The sequence below is a fragment of the Triturus cristatus genome, chromosome 5_1, assembly GCF_964204655.1.
Source record: "Triturus cristatus chromosome 5_1, aTriCri1.1, whole genome shotgun sequence".
In the NCBI taxonomy this organism is placed as follows: Eukaryota; Metazoa; Chordata; class Amphibia; order Caudata; family Salamandridae; genus Triturus; species Triturus cristatus.
In genome coordinates this window covers 132,560,221-132,579,119 of record NC_140587.1, presented here as the reverse complement: position 1 = coordinate 132,579,119, position 18,899 = coordinate 132,560,221, and the positions used below count along the sequence as shown (strand labels likewise).

At 52.6% G+C, this 18,899-nt stretch overlaps 2 protein-coding genes across 2 annotated transcripts; both read left to right on the top strand.

The window, feature by feature from the left end:
* Window positions 1-17,440: 17,440 nt before the first annotated feature.
* LOC146830385 (histone H2A type 2-C-like) lies at window positions 17,441-17,839 on the top strand. The gene has a single exon (XM_085603730.1). The coding sequence runs from the start codon at window positions 17,441-17,443 to the stop codon at window positions 17,837-17,839; it is 399 nt and encodes a 132-aa protein (XP_085459856.1).
* A 748-nt stretch (window positions 17,840-18,587) lies between these two features.
* LOC146830384 (histone H4) lies at window positions 18,588-18,899 on the top strand. The gene has a single exon (XM_085603728.1). It carries the CDS (start codon window positions 18,588-18,590, stop codon window positions 18,897-18,899), a length of 312 nt encoding a protein of 103 aa, XP_085459854.1.

Here is an 18,899-nt window from a genome sequence, read left to right as displayed (position 1 = left end):
ATTTGCAGGTGTGAGGCATCATGGGGATGAAGTCGCACCTTCTACCCAGGGTTATGGAGCTCCGCGCAGGGTGAGATTTCAGGGTTCACCCCTGGATGGAAGTGTGAACATAAAACACTTCACATACTCAGGAAAGAGTATTTAGCTGCTTTACAGTATCAGAATAAGGCCTGCAAGGCCTTGGGACTACTTCCAGCCTCCTGGCACCAGTTTTACTGATACTTGTGACATTTGCAGGTGTTAGGCTTCAAGGGGATGAAGTCGCACCTTCTACCCAGGGTCATGGAGCTCCACGCAGGGTAAGATTTCAGGCTTCGCCCCAGGCTGGAGGAGTGAAAAGAAAACACATCACATACTCAGGAAAGTGTATTTAACTCCTTTACAGTATCAGAATAAGGCCTGCAAGGCCTTGGGCCTACATCCAGCCTCCTGGCACCAGTTTTACTGATACTTGTGACATTTGTAGTTGTTAGGCTTCAAGGGGATGAAGTCGCGCCTTCTACCCAGGGTCATGGAGCTCCGCGCAGGGTAAGATTTCAGGTTTCACCCCTGGCTGCAGGGGTGAAAACAAAACACTTCACAGACTCAGTAAAGTGTATTTAACTCCTTCACAGCATCAGAACAAGGCCTGCAAGGTCTTGGGTGTGTTTCCAGCCTCCAGGCACCAATTTACTGATACTTGTGACATTTGCAGGTGTTAGGCATCAAGGGGATGAAGTCGCACCTTCTACCCAGGGTTATGGAGCTCCGCGCAGGGTAAGATTTCAGGTTTCACCCCTGGCTGCAGGGGTGAAAACAAAACACTTCACATACTCAGTAAAGTGCATTTCACTCCTTTACAGTATCAGAACAAGGCCTGCAAGGCCTTGGGCCTACTTCCAGCCTCCTGGCACCAATTTACTGATACTTGTGACATTTGCAGGGTTAGGCTTCAAGGGGATGAAGTCGCACCTTCTATCCAGGGTTATGGAACTCCGCGCAGGGTGAGATTTCAGGGTTCACCCCTGGATGGAAGTGTGAACATAAAACACTTCACATACTCAGGAAAGAGTATTTAGCTGCTTTACAGTATCAGAATAAGGCCTGCAAGGCCTTGGGACTACTTCCAGCCTCCTGGCACCAGTTTTACTGATACTTGTGACATTTGCAGGGGTTAGGCTTCAAGGGGATGAAGTCGCACCTTCTACCCAGGGTTATGGAGCTCCGCGCAGGGTGAGATTTCAGGGTTTACCCCTGGATGGAAGTGTGAACATAAAACACTTCACATACTCAGGAAAGTGTATTTAGCTCCTTTACAGTATCAGAATGAGGCCTGCAAGGCCTTGGGCCTACTTCCAGACTCCTGGCACCCGTTTTACTGATACTTGTGACATTTGCAGGTGTTAGGCTTCAAGGGGATGAAGTCGCACCTTCTACCCAGGTTTATGGAGCTCCGCGCAGGGTAAGATTTCAGGTTTCACCCCCGGCTGCAGGTGTGAAAACAAAACACTTCACAGACTCAGTAAAGTGTATTTAACTCCTTCACAGCATCAAAACAAGGCCTGCAAGGTCTTGGGTAAGGGTGGGCGTAGTGGGCGTAGTGGGGCTACGTGAAGCAGCACGTAGTGTGCCCAAATCTACGCACACTACGCGCTTCGCGTAGCCCCACTACGTGCCACCCACCTCCCACCCGCCATTCTTTTAAATATTATAAGCAATGAAAAATAAAGTAAAAGTAAGTCGACTTACCCGTAAGCGCGGCGTCTCCGGGGCTCCCTCTTTCAGTTTCTAATTTCTTCTGGCAAATGCGCATGCGCGGACGCCCGCGCATGCGCATTTCTCGCGAGAAATGCGCATGCGCGGGTGTCCGCGCATGCGCATTTGCCAGAAGAAATTAGAAACTGAAAGAGGGAGCCCCGGAGACGCCGCGCTTACGGGTAAGTCGACTTACTTTACTTTATTTTTCATTGCTCATATATTTAAAAGAAGGGCGGGAGGGAGGTGGGTGGCGGGTGGCAAGCAGCTACGCTTCGCCCTCGGCGTGTGCGTAGCGCTGCCCTGCTTCGCCTACTTCGGAAAGTGCGAAGCAGGCAGCGCTACGTACACTACGTGGGCGAAGCGTAGTGCTACGCCCGGGGTTAGTCTTGGGTGTGTTTCCAGCCTCCAGGCACCAATTTACTGATACTTGTGACATTTGCAGGTGTGAGGCATCATGGGGATGAAGTCGCACCTGCTACCCAGGGTTATGGAGCTCCGCGCAGGGTGAGATTTCAGGGTTTACCCCTGGATGGAAGTGTGAACATAAAACACTTCACATACTCAGGAAAGTGTATTTAGCTGCTTTACAGTATCAGAATAAGGCCTGCAAGGCCGTGGGCCTCTTTTCAGCCTCCTGGCACCAGTTGTACTGAAACTTGTGACATTTTGCAGGTGTTAGGCATCAAGGGGATGAAGTCGCACCTTCTACCCAGGGTTATGGAGCTCCGCGCAGGGTAAGATTACAGGTTTCACCCTTGGCTGCAGGGGTGAAAACAAAACACTTCACAGACTCAGGAAAGTGTATTTAACTCCTTCACAGCATCAGAACAAGGCCTGCAAGGTCTTGGGTGTGTTTCCAGCCTCCAGGCACCAATTTACTGATACTTGTGACATTTTAAGGTGTTAAGCTGTGAGGGGATGAAGTCGCACCTTCTACCCAGGGTTATGGAGCTCCGCGCAGGGTAAGGTTTCATGTTTCACCCCTGGCTGCAGGTGTGAAAACAAAACACTTCACAGACTCAGTAAAGTGTATTTAACTCCTTCACAGCATCAGAACAAGGCCTGCAAGGTCTTGGGTGTGTTTCCAGCCTCCAGGCACCAATTTACTGATACTTGTGACATTTGCAGGTGTTAGGCATCAAGGGGATGAAGTCGCACCTTCTACCCAGGGTTATGGAGCTCCGCGCAGGGTAAGATTACAGGTTTCACCCCTGGCTGCAGGGGTGAAAACAAAACACTTCACAGACTCAGGAAAGTGTATTTAACTCCTTCACAGCATCAGAACAAGGCCTGCAAGGTCTTGGGTGTGTTTCCAGCCTCCAGGCACCAATTTACTGATACTTGTGACATTTTAAGGTGTTAAGCTTCAAGGGGATGAAGTCGCACCTTCTACCCAGGGTTATGGAGCTCCTCGCAGGGTAAGATTTCAGGTTTCACCCCTGGCTGCAGGGGTGAAAACAAAACACTTCACAGACTCAGTAAAGTGTATTTAGCTACTTTACAGTATCAGAACAAGGCCTGCAAGGTCTTGGGTGTGTTTCCAGCCTCCAGGCACCAATTTACTGATACTTGTGACATTTGCAGGTGTTAGGCATCAAGGGGATGAAGTCGCACCTTCTACCCAGGGTTATGGAGCTCCGCGCAGGGTAAGATTTCAGGTTTCACCCCTGGCTGCAGGGGTGAAAACAAAACACTTCACATACTCAGTAAAGTGCATTTCACTCCTTTACAGTATCAGAACAAGGCCTGCAAGGCCTTGGGCCTACTTCCAGCCTCCTGGCACCAATTTACTGATACTTGTGACATTTGCAGGGTTAGGCTTCAAGGGGATGAAGTCGCACCTTCTATCCAGGGTTATGGAACTCCGCGCAGGGTGAGATTTCAGGGTTCACCCCTGGATGGAAGTGTGAACATAAAACACTTCACATACTCAGGAAAGAGTATTTAGCTGCTTTACAGTATCAGAATAAGGCCTGCAAGGCCTTGGGACTACTTCCAGCCTCCTGGCACCAGTTTTACTGATACTTGTGACATTTGCAGGGGTTAGGCTTCAAGGGGATGAAGTCGCACCTTCTACCCAGGGTTATGGAGCTCCGCGCAGGGTGAGATTTCAGGGTTTACCCCTGGATGGAAGTGTGAACATAAAACACTTCACATACTCAGGAAAGTGTATTTAGCTCCTTTACAGTATCAGAATGAGGCCTGCAAGGCCTTGGGCCTACTTCCAGACTCCTGGCACCCGTTTTACTGATACTTGTGACATTTGCAGGTGTTAGGCTTCAAGGGGATGAAGTCGCACCTTCTACCCAGGTTTATGGAGCTCCGCGCAGGGTAAGATTTCAGGTTTCACCCCCGGCTGCAGGTGTGAAAACAAAACACTTCACAGACTCAGTAAAGTGTATTTAACTCCTTCACAGCATCAAAACAAGGCCTGCAAGGTCTTGGGTAAGGGTGGGCGTAGTGGGCGTAGTGGGGCTACGTGAAGCAGCACGTAGTGTGCCCAAATCTACGCACACTACGCGCTTCGCGTAGCCCCACTACGTGCCACCCACCTCCCACCCGCCATTCTTTTAAATATTATAAGCAATGAAAAATAAAGTAAAAGTAAGTCGACTTACCCGTAAGCGCGGCGTCTCCGGGGCTCCCTCTTTCAGTTTCTAATTTCTTCTGGCAAATGCGCATGCGCGGACGCCCGCGCATGCGCATTTCTCGCGAGAAATGCGCATGCGCGGGTGTCCGCGCATGCGCATTTGCCAGAAGAAATTAGAAACTGAAAGAGGGAGCCCCGGAGACGCCGCGCTTACGGGTAAGTCGACTTACTTTACTTTATTTTTCATTGCTCATATATTTAAAAGAAGGGCGGGCGGGAGGTGGGTGGCGGGTGGCAAGCAGCTACGCTTCGCCCTCGGCGTGTGCGTAGCGCTGCCCTGCTTCGCCTACTTCGGAAAGTGCGAAGCAGGCAGCGCTACGTACACTACGTGGGCGAAGCGTAGTGCTACGCCCGGGGTTAGTCTTGGGTGTGTTTCCAGCCTCCAGGCACCAATTTACTGATACTTGTGACATTTGCAGGTGTGAGGCATCATGGGGATGAAGTCGCACCTGCTACCCAGGGTTATGGAGCTCCGCGCAGGGTGAGATTTCAGGGTTTACCCCTGGATGGAAGTGTGAACATAAAACACTTCACATACTCAGGAAAGTGTATTTAGCTGCTTTACAGTATCAGAATAAGGCCTGCAAGTCCGTGGGCCTCTTTTCAGCCTCCTGGCACCAGTTGTACTGAAACTTGTGACATTTTGCAGGTGTTAGGCATCAAGGGGATGAAGTCGCACCTTCTACCCAGGGTTATGGAGCTCCGCGCAGGGTAAGATTACAGGTTTCACCCTTGGCTGCAGGGGTGAAAACAAAACACTTCACAGACTCAGGAAAGTGTATTTAACTCCTTCACAGCATCAGAACAAGGCCTGCAAGGTCTTGGGTGTGTTTCCAGCCTCCAGGCACCAATTTACTGATACTTGTGACATTTTAAGGTGTTAAGCTGTGAGGGGATGAAGTCGCACCTTCTACCCAGGGTTATGGAGCTCCGCGCAGGGTAAGGTTTCATGTTTCACCCCTGGCTGCAGGTGTGAAAACAAAACACTTCACAGACTCAGTAAAGTGTATTTAACTCCTTCACAGCATCAGAACAAGGCCTGCAAGGTCTTGGGTGTGTTTCCAGCCTCCAGGCACCAATTTACTGATACTTGTGACATTTTAAGGTGTTAAGCTGTGAGGGGATGAAGTCGCACCTTCTACCCAGGGTTATGGAGCTCCGCGCAGGGTAAGGTTTCATGTTTCACCCCTGGCTGCAGGTGTGAAAACAAAACACTTCACAGACTCAGTAAAGTGTATTTAACTCCTTCACAGCATCAGAACAAGGCCTGCAAGGTCTTGGGTGTGTTTCCAGCCTCCAGGCACCAATTTACTGATACTTGTGACATTTGCAGGTGTTAGGCATCAAGGGGATGAAGTCGCACCTTCTACCCAGGGTTATGGAGCTCCGCGCAGGGTAAGATTACAGGTTTCACCCCTGGCTGCAGGGGTGAAAACAAAACACTTCACAGACTCAGGAAAGTGTATTTAACTCCTTCACAGCATCAGAACAAGGCCTGCAAGGTCTTGGGTGTGTTTCCAGCCTCAAGGCACCAATTTACTGATACTTGTGACATTTTAAGGTGTTAAGCTTCAAGGGGATGAAGTCGCACCTTCTACCCAGGGTTATGGAGCTCCTCGCAGGGTAAGATTTCAGGTTTCACCCCTGGCTGCAGGGGTGAAAACAAAACACTTCACAGACTCAGTAAAGTGTATTTAACTCCTTCACAGCATCAGAACAAGGCCTGCAAGGTCTTGGGTGTGTTTCCAGACTCCAGGCACCAATTTACTGATACTTGTGACATTTGCAGGTGTTAGGCATCAAGGGGATGAAGTCGCACCTTCTACCCAGGGTTATGGAGCTCCGCGCAGGGTAAGATTTCCGGTTTCACCCCTGACTGCAGGGGTGAAAACAAAACACTTCGCATACTCAGTAAAGTGCATTTCACTCCTTTACAGTATCAGAACAAGGCCTGCAAGGCCTTGGGCCTACTTCCAGCCTCCTGGCACCAATTTACTGATACTTGTGACATTTGCAGGGGTTAGGCTTCAAGGGGATGAAGTCGCACCTTCTACCCAGGGTTATGGAGCTCCGCGCAGGGTGAGATTTCAGGGTTTACCCCTGGATGGAAGTGTGAACATAAAACACTTCACATACTCAGGAAAGTGTATGTAGCTGCTTTACAGTATCAGAATAAGGCATGCAAGGCCTTGGGCCTACTTCCAGCCTCCTGGCACCAGTTTTACTGATACTTGTGACATTTGCAGGTGTTAGGCATCAAGGGGATGAAGGCGCACCTTCTACCCAGGGTCATGGAGCTCCGCGCAGGGTGAGATTTCAGGGTTCACCCCTGGCTGCAGGTGGGAAAATAAAACACTTCACATACTCAGGAAAGTGTATTTAGCTCCTTTACAGTATCAGAATGAGGCCTGCAAGGCCTTGGGCCTACTTCCAGACTCCTGGCACCAGTTTTACTGATACTTGTGACATTTGCAGGTGTTAGGCTTCAAGGGGATGAAGTCGCACCTTCTACCCAGGTTTATGGAGCTCCGCGCAGGGTAAGATTTCAGGTTTCACCCCCGGCTGCAGGTGTGAAAACAAAACACTTCACAGACTCAGTAAAGTGTATTTAACTCCTTCACAGCATCAGAACAAGGCCTGCAAGGTCTTGGGTGTGTTTCCAGCCTCCAGGCACCAATTTACTGATACTTGTGACATTTGCAGGTGTGAGGCATCATGGGGATGAAGTCGCACCTTCTACCCAGGGTTATGGAGCTCCGCGCAGGGTAAGATTTCAGGTTTCACCCCTGGCTGCAGGGGTGAAAACAAAACACTTCACAGACTCAGTAAAGTGTATTTAACTCCTTCACAGCATCAGAACAAGGCCTGCAAGGTCTTGGGTGTGTTTCCAGACTCCAGGCACCAATTTACTGATACTTGTGACATTTGCAGGTGTTAGGCATCAAGGGGATGAAGTCGCACCTTCTACCCAGGGTTATGGAGCTCCGCGCAGGGTAAGATTTCCGGTTTCACCCCTGGCTGCAGGGGTGAAAACAAAACACTTCGCATACTCAGTAAAGTGCATTTCACTCCTTTACAGTATCAGAACAAGGCCTGCAAGGCCTTGGGCCTACTTCCAGCCTCCTGGCACCAATTTACTGATACTTGTGACATTTTCAGGGGTTAGGCTTCAAGGGGATGAAGTCGCACCTTCTACCCAGGGTTATGGAGCTCCGCGCAGGGTGAGATTTCAGGGTTTACCCCTGGATGGAAGTGTGAACATAAAACACTTCACATACTCAGGAAAGTGTATGTAGCTGCTTTACAGTATCAGAATAAGGCATGCAAGGCCTTGGGCCTACTTCCAGCCTCCTGGCACCAGTTTTACTGATACTTGTGACATTTGCAGGTGTTAGGCATCAAGGGGATGAAGGCGCACCTTCTACCCAGGGTCATGGAGCTCCGCGCAGGGTGAGATTTCAGGGTTCACCCCTGGCTGCAGGTAGGAAAATAAAACACTTCACATACTCAGGAAAGTGTATTTAGCTCCTTTACAGTATCAGAATGAGGCCTGCAAGGCCTTGGGCCTACTTCCAGACTCCTGGCACCAGTTTTACTGATACTTGTGACATTTGCAGGTGTTAGGCTTCAAGGGGATGAAGTCGCACCTTCTACCCAGGTTTATGGAGCTCCGCGCAGGGTAAGATTTCAGGTTTCACCCCCGGCTGCAGGTGTGAAAACAAAACACTTCACAGACTCAGTAAAGTGTATTTAACTCCTTCACAGCATCAGAACAAGGCCTGCAAGGTCTTGGGTGTGTTTCCAGCCTCCAGGCACCAATTTACTGATACTTGTGACATTTGCAGGTGTGAGGCATCATGGGGATGAAGTCGCACCTTCTACCCAGGGTTATGGAGCTCCGCGCAGGGTAAGATTTCAGGTTTCACCCCTGGCTGCAGGGGTGAAAACAAAACACTTCACAGACTCAGTAAAGTGTATTTAACTCCTTTACAGTATCAGAATAAGGCCTGCAAGGCTGTGTGTGTGTTTCCAGCCTCCAGGCACCAATTTACTGATACTTGTGACATTTTAAGGTGTTAAGCTTCAAGGGGATGAAGTCACACCTTGTACCCAGGGTCATGGAGCTCCGCGCAGGGTAAGATTTCAGGCTTCACCCCAGGCTCGAGGAGTGAAAATAAAACACTTCACATACTCAGGAAAGTGTATTTAACTCCTTTACAGTATCAGAATAAGGCCTGCAAGGCCGTGTGTGTGTTTCCAGCATCCTGGCACTAGTTTTACTGATACTTTGTGACATTTGCAGGTTTTAGGCTTCAAGGGGATGAAGTCGCACCTTCTACCCAGGTTTATGGAGCTCCGCGCAGGGTAAGATTTCAGGGTTCACCCCAGGCTTGAGCTGAGAAAATAAAACACTTCACATTCTCAGGAAAGTGTTTTTATCTCCTTTCCAGTATCAGAATAGGGCCTGCAAGGCCTTGGGCCTACTTCCAGCCTCCTGGCACCAGTTTTTCTGATACTTGTGACATTTGCAGGTGTTAGGCTTCAAGGGGATGAAGTCGCGCCTTCTACCCAGGGTCATGGAGCTCCGCGCAGGGTAAGATTTCAGGTTTCACCCCTGGCTGCAGGGGTGAAAACAAAACACTTCACAGACTCAGTAAAGTGTATTTAACTCCTTCACAGCATCAGAACAAGGCCTGCAAGGCCTTGGGTGTGTTTCCAGCCTCCAGGCACCAATTTACTGATACTTGTGACATTTGCAGGTGTTAGGCATCAAGGGGATGAAGTCGCACCTTCTACCCAGGGTTATGGAGCTCCGCGCAGGGTAAGATTTCAGGTTTCACCCCTGGCTGCAGGGGTGAAAACAAAACACTTCGCATACTCAGTAAAGTGCATTTCACTCCTTTACAGTATCAGAACAAGGCCTGCAAGGCCTTGGGCCTACTTCCAGCCTCCTGGCACCAATTTACTGATACTTGTGACATTTGCAGGGGTTAGGCTTCAAGGGGATGAAGCCGCACCTTCTACCCAGGGTTATGGAGCTCCGCGCAGAGTGAGATTTCAGGGTTTACCCCTGGATGGAAGTGTGAACATAAAACACTTCACATACTCAGGAAAGTGTATGTAGCTGCTTTACAGTATCAGAATAAGGCATGCAAGGCCTTGGGCCTACTTCCAGCCTCCTGGCACCAGTTTTACTGATACTTGTGACATTTGCAGGTGTTAGGCATCAAGGGGATGAAGTCGCACCTTCTACCCAGGGTCATGGAGCTCCGCGCAGGGTGAGATTTCAGGGTTCACCCCTGGCTGCAGGTGGGAAAATAAAACACTTCACATACTCAGGAAAGTGTATTTAGCTCCTTTACAGTATCAGAATGAGGCCTGCAAGGCCTTGGGCCTACTTCCAGACTCCTGGCACCAGTTTTACTGATACTTGTGACATTTGCAGGGGTTAGGCTTCAAGGGGATGAAGTCGCACCTTCTACCCAGGGTTATGGAGCTCCGCGCAGGGTGAGATTTCAGGGTTTACCCCTGGATGGAAGTGTGAAAATAAAACACTTCACATACTCAGGAAAGTGTATTAGGTGCTTTACAGTATCAGAATAAGGCCTGCAAGGCCTTGGGCCTACTTCCAGCCTCCTGGCACCAGTTTACTGATACTTGTGACATTTGCAGGGGTTAGGCTTCAAGGGGATGAAGTCGCACCTTCTACCCAGGGTTATGGAGCTCCGCGCAGGGTGAGATTTCAGGGTTTACCCCTGGATGGAAGTGTGAACATAAAACACTTCACATACTCAGGAAAGTGTATGTAGCTGCTTTACAGTATCAGAATAAGGCATGCAAGGCCTTGGGCCTACTTCCAGCCTCCTGGCACCAGTTTTACTGATACTTGTGACATTTGCAGGTGTTAGGCATCAAGGGGATGAAGTCGCACCTTCTACCCAGGGTCATGGAGCTCCGCGTAGGGTGAGATTTCAGGGTTCACCCCTGGCTGCAGGTGGGAAAATAAAACACTTCACATACTCAGGAAAGTGTATTTAGCTCCTTTACAGTATCAGAATGAGGCCTGCAAGGCCTTGGGCCTACTTCCAGACTCCTGGCACCAGTTTTACTGATACTTGTGACATTTGCAGGTGTTAGGCTTCAAGGGGATGAAGTCGCACCTTCTACCCAGGGTTATGGAGCTCCGCGCATGGTGAGATTTCAGGGTTCACCCCTGGATGGAAGTGTGAGAATAAAACACTTCACAGACTCAGTAAAGTGTATTTAACTCCTTCACAGCATCAAAACAAGGCCTGCAAGGTCTTGGGTGTGTTTCCAGCCTCCAGGCACCAATTTACTGATACTTGTGACATTTGCAGGTGTGAGGCATCATGGGGATGAAGTCGCACCTTCTACCCAGGGTTATGGAGCTCCGCGCAGGGTGAGATTTCAGGGTTCACCCCTGGATGGAAGTGTGAACATAAAACACTTCACATACTCAGGAAAGAGTATTTAGCTGCTTTACAGTATCAGAATAAGGCCTGCAAGGCCTTGGGACTACTTCCAGCCTCCTGGCACCAGTTTTACTGATACTTGTGACATTTGCAGGTGTTAGGCTTCAAGGGGATGAAGTCGCACCTTCTACCCAGGGTCATGGAGCTCCACGCAGGGTAAGATTTCAGGCTTCGCCCCAGGCTGGAGGAGTGAAAATAAAACACATCACATACTCAGGAAAGTGTATTTAACTCCTTTACAGTATCAGAATAAGGCCTGCAAGGCCTTGGGCCTACATCCAGCCTCCTGGCACCAGTTTTACTGATACTTGTGACATTTGTAGTTGTTAGGCTTCAAGGGGATGAAGTCGCGCCTTCTACCCAGGGTCATGGAGCTCCGCGCAGGGTAAGATTTCAGGTTTCACCCCTGGCTGCAGGGGTGAAAACAAAACACTTCACAGACTCAGTAAAGTGTATTTAACTCCTTCACAGCATCAGAACAAGGCCTGCAAGGCCTTGGGTGTGTTTCCAGCCTCCAGGCACCAATTTACTGATACTTGTGACATTTGCAGGTGTTAGGCATCAAGGGGATGAAGTCGCACCTTCTACCCAGGGTTATGGAGCTCCGCGCAGGGTAAGATTTCAGGTTTCACCCCTGGCTGCAGGGGTGAAAACAAAACACTTCGCATACTCAGTAAAGTGCATTTCACTCCTTTACAGTATCAGAACAAGGCCTGCAAGGCCTTGGGCCTACTTCCAGCCTCCTGGCACCAATTTACTGATACTTGTGACATTTGCAGGGGTTAGGCTTCAAGGGGATGAAGCCGCACCTTCTACCCAGGGTTATGGAGCTCCGCGCAGAGTGAGATTTCAGGGTTTACCCCAGGCTGGAGGAGTGAAAATAAAACACTTCACATACTCAGGAAAGTGTATTTATCTCCTTTACAGTATCAGAATAAGGCCTGCAAGTCCTTGGGCCTACTTCGAGCCTCCTGGCACCAGTTTTACTGATACTTGTGACATTTGCAGGTGTTAGGCTTCAAGGGGATGAAGTTGCACCTTCTACCCAGGGTCATGGAGCTCCGCGCAGGGTGAGATTTCAGGGTTCACCCCAGGCTTGAGGTGTGACAATAAAACACTTCACATACTCCGGAAAGTGTAATTAACTCCTTTACCGTATCAGAATAAGGCCTGCAAGGCCTTGGGCCTACTTCCAGCCTCCAGGCACCAGTATTACTGATACTTTGTGACATTTTAAGGTGTTAAGCTTCAAGGGGATGAAGTCACACCTTGTACCCAGTGTCATGGAGCTCCGCGCAGGGTAAGATTTCAGGCTTCACCCCAGGCTGGAGGAGTGAAAATAAAACACTTCACATACTCAGGAAAGTGTATTTAACTCCTTTACAGTATCAGAATAAGGCCTGCAAGGCCTTGGGCCTACTTCCAGCCTCCAGGCACCAGTATTACTGATACTTTGTGACATTTTAAGGTGTTAGGCTTCAAGGGGATGAAGTCGCACCTTGTACCCAGGGTCATGGAGCTCCGCGCAGGGTACGATTTCAGGTTTGGAGGTGTGAACTCCGTTACAGTATCAGAACAAGACCTGCATGGCCTTGGGTGTGTTTCTAGCCTCCAGGCACCAGTTTTACTGATACTTTGTGACCTTTGGAGGAGATAAGCTTCAAGGGGACGTAGTTGCACCTTCTACCCAGGGTTATGGAGCTATGCGCAGGGTGAGATTTCAGGGTTCACCCCTGGCTGGAGGTGTGACTATGTGGATTGTTTTGTTTTCACACCTCCAGCCAGGGGTGAACCCTGAAATCTCACCCTGCGCGGAGCTCCATAACCCTGGGTAGAAGGTGCGACTTCATCCCCTTGAAGCTGTAAACCTCCAAATGTCACAAATATTACTAAAACATGTACCTGGAAGCTAGGGATGGGCCGGAGATCCTGAAGGCTAAGATCTGATACTGTGAATGGTGTTCATGTGCGTTCTGGACTTTGTGAAGTGTTTTGTTTTCTTCCCCTACCTCCATCCAAATTAGCAGCAGGCCTCGATCAGGCTACAGTGCGCAGAATATGATTTCTGGTCTCAGGTCTCCCTCGTGACATACCATTGGATTCAGGAGTGGTCCCCACTCCAGCGATAGGGCTCAGTAGAACAGTGGTAGTCACAGGCCTCACTCTGTACTGTACTATTCAGTTCCGCAGTGGGCCTCCCCGGTCATAGGCTCAGCGTCTGACATACAGTAACTCACTCTGTCTACAGATGTCACCTCAGAGGTACACCTAGCTCCAGCTGTAAAAATCAGCTCAGCAGAGTGCCTCCATGCCGGTACTGGGGTCACCATTTCAGGTGCATTCACACCCTCTGCTCTCACTTGGGGTGTCTTAAAACATGTAGGCCTAACTCGGCCGCCTTCCTTCATTGTGTCACTGTGTATTTATTGTATTGAGTCTGCACCCGCCTCCTCTGGCTCGGCGCTCGGCAGTGAATGCTCTCTGCCTGCATGTGAAGCTGCCAGCACACGGCCGCCTGGTGATGCGTGCGAGGCTGGAGCCAGGGCCGTGCCCCGCTGCTTGTAAGCCCCGAGCCGAGGGTGCCACAGCCGAGGGTGCAGGCGCGCGGGGAGGGCCCCCTGGCCCCCGTGCCAGGGGCTCCCTGGCATTGTTTCCACCCCGCGCTCGGCCGGCGGAGCCCTGTGTTACTTCGGCCCGTTCCAGAACGCGCTCCCCGCGGCCCCCGCAGCCCCACTGTGACGCCACAGGGCCCGCTCCCTGCAGGAGCCCCCTCCCTCCCGCGGGCCGCCGCTCCCGGCCGCAGGAGTCGAGAGAGGACCGGGGAAAAGGGGTCCGGAGCCCGGGATTTCAGGCATGGAGGCGCCCGCCGTCGGGGGAGCGCCGAGTCTCCCCGCGGATCACAAGCCAGGGATGAGGGGTGGATCCGAAACGGGGGCAGGCCCGGGAGAGGGCCGAAGCTGGGCTCCTGGTCATGTATGCGTGGAAGCGCGTGTTTAACTGATTGTGTTTTAAAACGTGGATAATCCGAAGGTAGGAAACACAAAAGTCAGCTGGGAGCAAAGAGCCGAGTGTGCCTCGCACAGCCCTGTCTGCTCGGGACCAATCAGAGGCCGGCTCCTCCCTGTATATATTCACGGGGCTCGGGTTTGGGAGGGACATTTCTGTTCAGTGACAGCGCCCGCGCCGAGACTCGCATTACAATGGCCGAAACCGCTCCAGCCGCCGCGGCGCCTCCCGCTGAGGTCGCCCCCAAGAAAAAGCAGCAGAAGAAGACAGCGGGGGCCTCCAAGGCCAAGAAGCCTTCCGGCCCCAGCGTGGCCGATCTGATCCTGAAGGTGGTGACCGCCTCTGCCGAGAGGAAGGGAGTCTCCCTGTCGGCCATGAAGAAGGGGCTGGTCGCCGAGGGCTACGATGTGGACAAGAACAAGAGCCGGGTCAAGGCCTCCCTCAAGAGCCTGGTCAGCAAAGGCGCCCTGGCCCAGCTGAAGGGCACCGGGGCCTCCGGATCCTTCAAGGTGAACAAGAAGCAGCTGGAGGGCAAGAAGGCGGCCAAGAAGGCGGCCGCCAAGACCAAGAAACCAGCGGCCAAGAAAGCTGCCCCTGCCGCCAAGAAGCCCAAAAAGGCTCCCGCGGGGGTCAAGAAGAGCCCGAAGAAGGTCAAGAAGCCTGCGGCAGCAAAGAGCCCCAAGAAGCCCAAGGCTGCCCCCGCCAAGAAGGCTGCCAAGAGCCCAGCGAAAGCCAAGGCGGCGAAGCCCAAAGTGGCCAAGAAAAGCCCTGCCAAGGTAGTCAAACCCAAGGCAGCCAAGCCCAAAGCAGCCAAGCCCAAGAAGGCAGCGCCCAAGAAGAAGTAAGGGCTTGCACCAAGACACTGCAAACACAACGGCTCTTTTAAGAGCCATCCACCCGGTCCAGAAGAGAGCTTGTTCGTCCCCACCCTTGCACCCCGCGTGCACACTTCTCTATAATAATAAACGGCACAGTAAATCCATAGCGCACCTTTCCGCACGCGAGTGCCGTGTGTGATCTTGGTCATGTAAACGGCTCTTTTGGTGCTGCGTGGATTGAAATCTGTGTACCAAATAAAGAAGGGGGTCTGGGAGTTTATTAGACCTCCGTTTATAATAAATGTGAAATAACGTGTGCCTTGGTGCTTTCACTGTATCCGGGCAGATTCGAAGTGGTGTCTGCATAAAGCAGACGATTGTGAACGTGAAATCGAGCGCAGTTAACGGCGGCGTGTTCCAGGGTGACCAAGGGCAGTACACTTATAAAATCCTGGGCTCCTCGCCCAGTTGACCGGGGGCGAGTGGTTCGTGTGACTATGGATGGACACGGAGACAAAGGCTGACCCAAGCGCGGGCTACGGCTCCAACGTACATCATCCAATCGGAGGGTGTCTTTTTCTCCACAGCTCATTGGAGAGACAGGCTGCAGCCTCCGGTTCATTGGCCAATCATTGCACACCGCGGGCTATTTTCAAACGTGGGGCGGTCGCTTCAGCCAACCAGAGCAGCCCTCCGTCTTCGAGTGCATAAATAGGGCTCTTGCCTGCTTGAACTCCATTCTTCCTCGCTTGTCGCTGAGAGAGACCGCTCCCGCCATGGCCCGCACCAAGCAGACAGCCCGCAAGTCCACCGGCGGCAAAGCGCCTCGCAAGCAGCTGGCCACCAAGGCTGCCCGCAAGAGCGCGCCTGCCACCGGCGGCGTCAAGAAGCCTCACCGCTACCGACCCGGCACTGTGGCTCTCCGCGAGATCCGCCGCTACCAGAAGTCCACCGAGCTCCTCATCCGCAAGCTGCCCTTCCAGCGCTTGGTGAGGGAGATCGCCCAGGACTTCAAGACCGACCTGCGCTTCCAGAGCTCCGCCGTCATGGCCCTGCAAGAGGCCAGCGAGGCCTACCTGGTGGGGCTCTTCGAGGACACCAACCTGTGCGCCATCCACGCCAAGAGGGTGACCATCATGCCCAAGGACATCCAGCTGGCCCGTCGTATCCGAGGCGAGAGGGCCTAAGGAGACACGCCGACCCGAACAACCACCACAACGGCTCTTTTAAGGGCCACCACCCTGTCACATACGAGCTTCTCTTATCTGCCATGGCATGTTCTACAGGTTAGGGTGGGTGGGCTGGCTGAGAGTACCACGAGTACTGGGTAACTTATACCGGCACTGGGTGACCAGAGCACTCCGTGTTCACAGTGCACAATCGCATCTTCAATGTGTCCATCGTTTAATAAAGAGCTTTGTTTGGGTGGAGGGTTGTGTTGGGATCCGCTGGTCACAAGCCAGCGCTGTGGAGCATCTGTGCTCCCGGTACATCGGGTTCATGTGTCCGATTTCGGGAGCGCTTGCCCAGGGGCGGATTATTGCCGTTGCCCTTGGTCTTAAAGTACAAACACAACGTGACACCCGCACACACTAAAACTGGTCGCCGAAAACAATAAGCCCGTGGGCTCATTTAACGTCATCGTTACATTACAGTGCTTATGTGACACTTGGTACCAAAGAGAGGGCTCATTCATATAAACAGGTTTATTTAAACAGGCAAAACGGGTTGCCTGCTCCATCGTCCCTCGCTCATTTAACGTCATCGTTACATTACAGTGCTTACGTGAGACTTGGTCCCAAAGAGAGGGCTCATTCATATAAACATGTTTATTAAAAACGGGTTGCCTGCTCCATCGTCCCTCGGTCTGCAGCAAGACCCGTGAGAGCGGGTCTTGTGCGCTCAACATTACCTTTTAAAACACTTATTTCTCCGGTCATAATAGAAGCACATTAGCTCTTAGGGGAGGACGTGGTTGGCCCTTAAAAGAGCCGTTGTGTTAGTTGGGGATGCGCCTCGAAGCCTTACTTGGCGCTGGTGTACTTGGTGACGGCCTTGGTGCCCTCCGACACGGCGTGCTTGGCCAGCTCTCCGGGCAGCAGCAGACGCACTGCGGTCTGGATCTCCCGGGAGGTGATGGTGCGCCGCGAGTTGTAGTGGGCCAGGCGGGAAGCCTCCCCGGCGATGCGCTCGAAGATGTCGTTCACGAAGGAGTTCATGATGCCCATGGCCTTAGAGGAGATGCCGGTGTCCGGGTGCACCTGCTTCATCACTTTGTAAATGTAGATTGCATAGCTTTCCTTCCTGCTCCTCTTGCGCTTCTTCCCGTCCTTCTTGGGCGGCTTGGAGAGCGCTTTCTTGGAGCCCTTCTTGGGAGCCGGCGCGGACTTGGCTGGTTCAGGCATGGTCGACAATCTGCACCGCTTCCTGTGGAGCCGAGAGAAATAAGGCCAGGCGAGCCCGGCACTTGTATTTATAGGCTGGGCGTGTAAAGTAGCTGCTTCTCTGCTCTCCCTTCTCATTGGCAGGCAAAGGCAAGCCCCCCACCTCCTAGTGTACTGCGGTTCTGGGTCTCTGATTGGTGAAACAGAAGCCCTCCTCCCTCCAATGAGAAGTACTATCAGCGCCTAGCTGTCAACCAATTAGACGCACCCGAAGTCTTTATATCGCCGGAGTCGAGCCGAACAGCAGTACTAATCTCTCTGTTGTGTGAGTGAGCCCCTGCATCGATCGCCATGTCTGGACGCGGAAAGCAAGGAGGAAAGGCCCGCGCTAAGGCCAAGACACGCTCTTCCAGAGCCGGGCTCCAGTTCCCCGTGGGCCGTGTGCACAGGTTACTCCGGAAGGGAAGCTACGCCGAGAGGGTGGGCGCCGGTGCCCCCGTCTATTTGGCTGCAGTCCTGGAGTACCTGACCGCTGAGATCCTGGAGCTGGCCGGCAACGCTGCCCGTGACAACAAGAAGACCCGCATCATCCCCAGACACCTCCAGCTGGCCATCCGCAACGACGAGGAGCTGAATAAGCTGCTGGGCCGAGTCACCATCGCCCAGGGAGGAGTCCTGCCCAACATCCAGGCCGTGCTGCTGCCCAAGAAAACCGAGAGCCACAAGGCAGGGGGCAAAGCAAGCAAGTAAAGGCCCGCAGACCACCGTGGAAACACACCCTAAACACAAAGGCTCTTTTCAGGGCCAACCACAGACTCCATCAAAGAGCGTATCCGTGCCAAGGTGTTACTCTGGCAGGCTTCATAGTCGCGGCAGCGCCCGCACCGTCGCTACATAGGAGGGATGCCCAAGCCCTCGGACGGACACATAAATGCTGCCCCCGTCCCAAAACCGAGCTTGAGGCCGACGAGAATAATCTTTTTGTAAAAATAAATAAATACGTGTTTATAGGGGCAGTTTACAGACTTGCCACGACCGGGCCTGACCTGTGGACAGTGTTACGGGGTTGCGGGCGGCCGCACACAGCGGGGTGGTGCCGGTGAGGCCGTTAATGTGTTGGCTCCATTAAAACATTTCAGAGCCTGCTGTTCATAGTGGGAGCGGGCACCGAGCGCCAGGGTTAGGCGGGCCGCGGTGATGAGTGGGGGCCGGGAAGGGAGGCGTGTGTGTGTGCTTGACTGTGATCCGTGCCCCGGCGGCAGCTGCTGAGCCCACGACAAAGAGGCGGCTGGGAGCGCGCTCTTTTTCAAACGGCAACGGCCGCTCCAGCCCCCCGCTCCCTGCAGAGGGCGGTCCAGGGGCGGGCTCCCCCTCGCCTTCCGTTGAGTCACGTGGGCCGCTTGGAGCGCCCTAGCCGGTCCGCCGCAGCTCCTCCATATAAGCAGCCGTCGCTGGCTGTTTCCTCATTTCTGCTCAGTCACAGTACCGACAGGACAACATGTCTGGACGCGGCAAAGGAGGGAAGGGGCTCGGCAAAGGCGGCGCCAAGAGGCACCGCAAGGTGCTCCGGGACAACATCCAGGGCATCACCAAGCCGGCCATTCGCCGCCTGGCGCGCCGTGGCGGGGTCAAGCGCATCTCCGGCCTCATCTACGAGGAGACCCGCGGGGTGCTGAAGGTTTTCCTGGAGAATGTGATCCGGGACGCCGTCACCTACACCGAGCACGCCAAGAGGAAGACCGTCACCGCCATGGATGTCGTTTACGCCCTGAAGCGCCAGGGCCGCACCCTCTACGGATTCGGCGGTTAA

Bases quoted from the DNA above. Each gene is read 5' to 3' on its own strand.
- LOC146830384 (XM_085603728.1), top strand. From the start codon at position 18,588: ATGTCTGGACGCGGCAAAGGAGGGAAGGGGCTCGGCAAAGGCGGCGCC.
- LOC146830385 (XM_085603730.1), top strand. From the start codon at position 17,441: ATGTCTGGACGCGGAAAGCAAGGAGGAAAGGCCCGCGCTAAGGCCAAG.